Below are 6,000 nucleotides of genomic sequence, written 5' to 3'. Positions count from 1 at the left end.
AGAGTCGGTGGGATTTCAGTAATATATTTAAATCTCACTGAGAGAATTAAAATAAATAAAATTTTCAATCGAAAATATTTCGGAAGTAAAAAAAAAAAAAAAGTCTATAGTTGCTGGCAAACGTATTTGTTGTTCATCAGGGAAGAGCAAATATTGGTAGTTTCCTATTCATAAACGTAAATTCTTCTCTTATTATGGTAGGCAATAAATGACATAAATTTACGAATATTTACGTTGGTTATGGAAAAGAACAGAAAAATAGAAAAATAATAATTAAAAAGTCTAACGAATTTAAAGCATTAAAAATTCTAAAGTCATCATATATATCACATTTTGTAAAAAAAATATATATATATTTCTAATAAATATAATTTATATACTAAGTACAAAAAAAAAAAAATTAAATCAATTTCGGGGGGAAATTTCCGAAAGAGTTGAATTTATTTATAAATTATAATTTCATAAATATTTTATTTAAATTACGTAGGTGATGATAATTAATTTCAGAAAATTTATTTTAGAAAAAATAATTAAAATGCTTATGCGTAAAAAAAAAATGTACTGATCAAAACAGAATTCAAGTAAAATGCTGTTCTGTTTCCTATATACGTAGATAAAAATATTTCTATATCCTGTATATTGAACATATATTGAAAACTCGTTTTTTTTTCCTTCTTACCTTGAGATATATTTTATTTATAATTTTAAAAAATGTATATAGGAGTTAAATTTCTAAATTTCTACAGTTAGGGTGTTCCATAAAGGAGGCTAATGTGAAAATTGTCTCACATCGTCTATTTCCGAATGTGCGGCTAAGACGTCACTATTCCCATCATGCTTAAATCATGATGCCCGTCATCTACGCGAACATGATCAACTTATGCTGTTGCTTGTTTTACGTGTAAAAGTTTCCATTTGGTCTCTACATAGTCTATAATTATTCCAGATTAATTATTTTGTTCCAAGGAAACTATCGAACACTATGATGCCTCTCATAGAGATGTTTTTCTATCTAAACAGGCCTAAGTTTTATGCTTAGACAGACAAGTTCTTTCAAAATGGCAGAGTTGCCCAGTGCACACAAAATGGCCGTGAAAGTGGATAGCCAGTCTGGCAACCAGCCGATGAAGGCTGAAATCACTAGCAACGATTTTGAACCGAGACCAGCATCGGTCATGGTTAAAACTTGTGGAGATATTCCCAAAAAACGGACTACATTTAGAATCTTAGGCGTCACAAAAAATGCACCACGTAGTGGGAATGATCCTTTGAATGACGATGGAGATAGTCTGGATGATCTTGATGAAAGCCATACGGAAGATTTTAGTTCGGAAATCTTTGACAGTTCCAAGAATACTGATGGGGACCAAGATACACCATCTGAGGATACTACACATAATCTGACACCCGACGAAATAGTTGTGAAGGAGAAAACTGACATACACTCGAGATTCAAGGTGGTTAAAATAGAAACCAAGGAACCATTTCGCAGAGGACGGTGGGTATGTTATGACTTTTTGGATACTCCGGCCAATGCAGAAAGGAATGAAATTAAATTCATGGATGATGCTACATCAGGTAACTCGAGTGCTTGTAGCTCTGTTAATTATATTTTTGGTGTCGATGATCCATCGAAAAATCCGTTTCTCCCCCCTGTCGTAACTTCTGTCGATGCTGTTGCTAATGTATCTTTCCCGGTTCATCAGTCTGGAATTCACGCACAGTCTAATAATGAGACTTTTAAACCTATTCAGACACCTTCCCAATCTAGCCAGTCTCAAACCCAAGTTGCTTTTCAACAAACTTCCGTTCAAACTGATGCTGCTAGTGTATCCGGAGCTAAGATCCCAGGTGCTATGCACACGAATTCAATCAGTTTAACTACTTCCAATACATTACAGTCTCAAACGCATGTGAGTCAGGGACACCAAAATTCTTCAAGCACTAGCAAAGCACCTGTGAATTCATCTGTGAACTTAGTTAATCAGACCGTTGTGACCTCAAATGCTCAAGCTATCCCAGGGTCGCAGTCTGGTTCTACTATAAGAGAGTCTAGTAATTTGACGGCTCCCTCAATACCGAAAGTCCTTCCGTCGCCTGTTACGAGGGCCAACACTGCCCAGGGTGGGACTCCTATCATTCATGTTTCCAATGTTTCAAACACTGATGTGCATGGGTCTGCTAGTATACCTACCGTGAGTAGTAAATCGATGAATGTGCAAAGTGCTCAACTCCATTCGGTTCCTGTTGTGTCACAGACATCTGCAGGTCACCAACAAGGTACTGTTTCAGTAAACAGTCACATGCCACCACCTGGTGCGGTCACTCCTGTTTTAAGCCATCAACCTCAGGACAGTAAACAAGAGAAGCCTGTTTCGGTGCTTGGTCATGATGTTAAAGGAGATCATGTTAACATACGTCCAGAAAACATTCAACTGAATGACACCTTTGAGTGTGACAAACTTTTTGATGCTAACTTTCATATGACTGCACTCTCTCTAACACCCCTCACAACAGCAGTCAGTGAAATGGGAACCCCGGCAAAAGAAGGGAAGGAAGACAGGTAGGTTGGACATGTTCTCCGTCTAAAAACAACAAATCATCTACAAAACATTTGTTTTATTTGTTCAAATTAACTATACCTGGACGGTGTAGTCATGTTTTGTTTTGTTTTTCATTCATTTGAATGTGTTGGTATTTTTGTAGAAGCAGTAATAATAAGCATCAGTCATTCTCGGAGAGAAATCATTCCTAATTATTTGTAATAATTTTTACCTCTAACATATTAATAACCAACCAACATGTGAAACGATTTGTTTAATGACACTCCATATATTAAACCATAATCGCCTTCCCTTCACAATTCACATGAAGTTGTAGCTTTATTTTATTGATAATCTTTTAAAAAAAAATCTAACAAATGTAGTGATCAGACTTTTAAAAATCCTTGATAAATGCCTGACTTTTCAGGATTTTAATGTGCCCGAAAATATCCTAATATCTCCAAATTAACCTAGTTTAGTTAGCTCTTAGTTAATAAGTAAAATTAGGATTAAACATCTTATTAGAAACGGGTTGAACATGACGTAAATAAGATTATTAGCAATGTTGATGCTTTTTGGAAATGCCTGGGCTGATAATGGAATATGTTCCATATATCTGACACATTCCATACCTAATAATTTGCTGATTCTACTTACAATGTGTATTTAGAGTTGTAACTTTTCAGTTTTGGAATTAAGGACGTCAACATTTACACAAAAGGGATTCCATTTATTTCACTATATATATATATATATATATAATATATATATATATATATATATATATATATATATATATATATATATATATATATATACACACACACATACACACACACTTATACACAGTAGAATAAATGGAATTTTCCTTAGATATTCCAAGGGTTATATCTCCCTGTAAGGATTTCAAAATCAACTTTCAGAGTAAGTTAATTTTAAGATATGCTGTATTTCAAACAAATACACATGCAAATTATTTACATTAGGTTTAAAGTAGTCATACTATAATTTTTTTCCCTTCATGGGTAGTGGTAAGAACTTCAGTATCTTTAATACACATCACATTAAAATAATTACATATTTCATTAGATGGGTTTGATATGGTTATTAATAAATCATTACAAGTATTTAAAAATATCATCTGGTTTATAAGTTTCTTGAAAGTAATTATCTTATTTTACATTTTCCCTTATTATATTTTATATATATATATAATTACAGCAATATAATTAATTATACAAGTCCACAAATGAACAACAAGGGGGAGCAAACTCTTACCAGGCACCTCATGCTGAAACATTAAGAAATGTTGATGTATATATATATAAAATGTTACTGTTAATTTAGATTATTTTCGACAAGCAACAGTGGTTACAAGTTATAAAACATGAGAAGAATTGCAACTAACAGCTTGTGTTAATAATTCAAATTAAAATATTATGAAGTATTTTTAAAGAAACGTTGAATTTCAAATTGACACTTGTCTTAGTAGAATTTTCTATCAGCATCTGTGGTGTGCATAATCTTTGATACATCATTAAAGATACAACTCCACTTTAAATGGCATATATTTAACATGTAATTTTGGAAGAATACAAGTAGAATATTGCTAGTGTGATGGGTGATATATTTATTTGGAATTTGGCTAAAAGAAAAGTACTTCATCTTGTGAGATAACTGGATGAACTGCAGAGAAATATTGAGCTGTAAAAGATGTTATAAAAAGGTAAAGTTTTGTAATTGTTTTGATATAACAATAATGAAGACTATATTGTTAAGATTTGATATTAAGGCTGTTTTTGTCAGCTCACTTGAAAGCTTATAAAGCATAAATTAACTTTATGTAAATGTTACAAATGGGTTTACTTTAGAAATTGGCATAGTTCATAAAACACACCACAGAGGCATAATTTATTTTAGGCCAAACAACTGCATAATAACCAGGGGTTTCTAGGGTTGTAATTTTAGCAATAACAAAAATCTTTATATGGAGAAAAAAAGTAGTACCAATTTTTAATTTATCATAATGAGTTAAGTTTAGGGTATTTTCTATACATTCTGGTGGTTTTTCAGATGTACTTATTGCATTTTATTTTTACTCAGATTTATAAAAAGATATCACATACAATAATACTCCATGTGTGTATGTGCTTTGTCCTGTAACTCCTTAAACTGTTGCAAGAGGGACAGGCTGCACCTAGGTCATGACTCATGGGTACCCCTTTGCTGTAACATTTTGCGCTGTTGAGAATCTGAAAACTGGTATAACAAAACGCTGTTGTACAAATGTATCTAAGTGTGTGTGTTTATAAATATATATATATATATATATATTTATAAGATTATTTTTTGTATTATTGGTAAGTATACACCATTTGCAGTATAACAGTATTTCAAGGATGCTATTGAAAGAATTCTTGCAGAATCTGATTCCTGTTTTGTATGGAAAACTCCAGAGATTTCTACACTGTTGTATGTGTAAAATCTTGATGATAAGGATAACTATATGTGAATAGGTAGCAACTAAGGGGGTGAAATATTGATACTTTTAACAATCTAAGTGAACAATTTTTTGTTTGTGAGAGATTGTTCTCTTTGTTGTTGTATAAGAATTATTTCTTGGATCATTTTGCATTAAATAGTAAGCTAATTGTAAACGTATTTAGTGAATGTGCTTGGAAAAATAGAATTTTTCTCGCTCATTTTAATGACTGAAGTGGAAATAACTCAAATCATTTTTCTCAGTACTTGTGGAATGTATCCACATAATTTATTTTCTGGATAATTATTATCATTTTATAACATTTTTCCATAAACTAACATTAAATGTAACAAAATGAATTTATTTTGTTACTATGAAATAGTTTAAAGGTAAATGATAGCGCAATTAACTCTAAATGATTAATGTGTTTTGATGAACATGTGGTGACTTATTGGGTAATAAATCTCATGTTTGGAGGATAATTCTTTACGATTAAGTGTAAGGTATACATTTAGTGAGAAAAATGCTAGTTATGCATTAGTAAGTTGCAAAATTAGGCATTTGGGCTAAAATAATTACATTATTTTAGCCAAATATGTGGATAATCCAACCAATGTTATTGTTGTTGATTGTGTATTGAAACTACCAAAATATATTAAAGATATAAATATTCCTTACTTGCTATATCTTATACTTACCTTTAAGGTGTTATCCTACCCAGAAGCTGGTTTAGGAAGTTCAATGGATAATTTACAGCTTGTGCAACTCTGATGAGACAGAAGTGTCACTTCTTTTCTTTTTAAACTTTAAACAAATATTTGTAAAAGAGATATATTAAATTTTCAGCTTTTTACATTAGTCAGATGAAATAAAGAGAAATTATTTTTTATGAAAGCAAGAATATTTAGTTAAGTGTCCTAGTTTCTGTGAATGTAGTTTGTCAATTTTTGTTTAGTTTGTTTATAAGCCATTAGA

At 31.5% G+C, this 6,000-nt stretch overlaps 1 protein-coding gene across 4 annotated transcripts in view; it reads left to right on the top strand.

Moving 5' to 3' along the window:
- Nucleotides 1-814: 814 nt before the first annotated feature.
- The window catches only part of LOC115215250 (TSC22 domain family protein 1), a 142,339-nt gene continuing 137,153 nt past the window's right edge, over nt 815-6,000 (top strand). For 2 of the 4 annotated variants that reach the window (XM_036505310.1, XM_036505311.1), the window contains exon 1: nt 815-2,563. In XM_036505310.1, coding sequence (XP_036361203.1) covers nt 1,032-2,563 — 1,532 coding nt within the window. In that variant the 5' untranslated portion in view covers nt 815-1,031. The remainder of the gene's footprint in view (nt 2,564-6,000) is intronic. The other 2 variants (XM_029784492.2, XM_029784490.2) reach the window with 1 other exon arrangement.

Source organism: Octopus sinensis, linkage group LG8 (assembly GCF_006345805.1).
Source record: "Octopus sinensis linkage group LG8, ASM634580v1, whole genome shotgun sequence".
Taxonomy (NCBI): Eukaryota; Metazoa; Mollusca; class Cephalopoda; order Octopoda; family Octopodidae; genus Octopus; species Octopus sinensis.
This window is presented reverse-complemented; position numbering and strand designations above follow the sequence as displayed.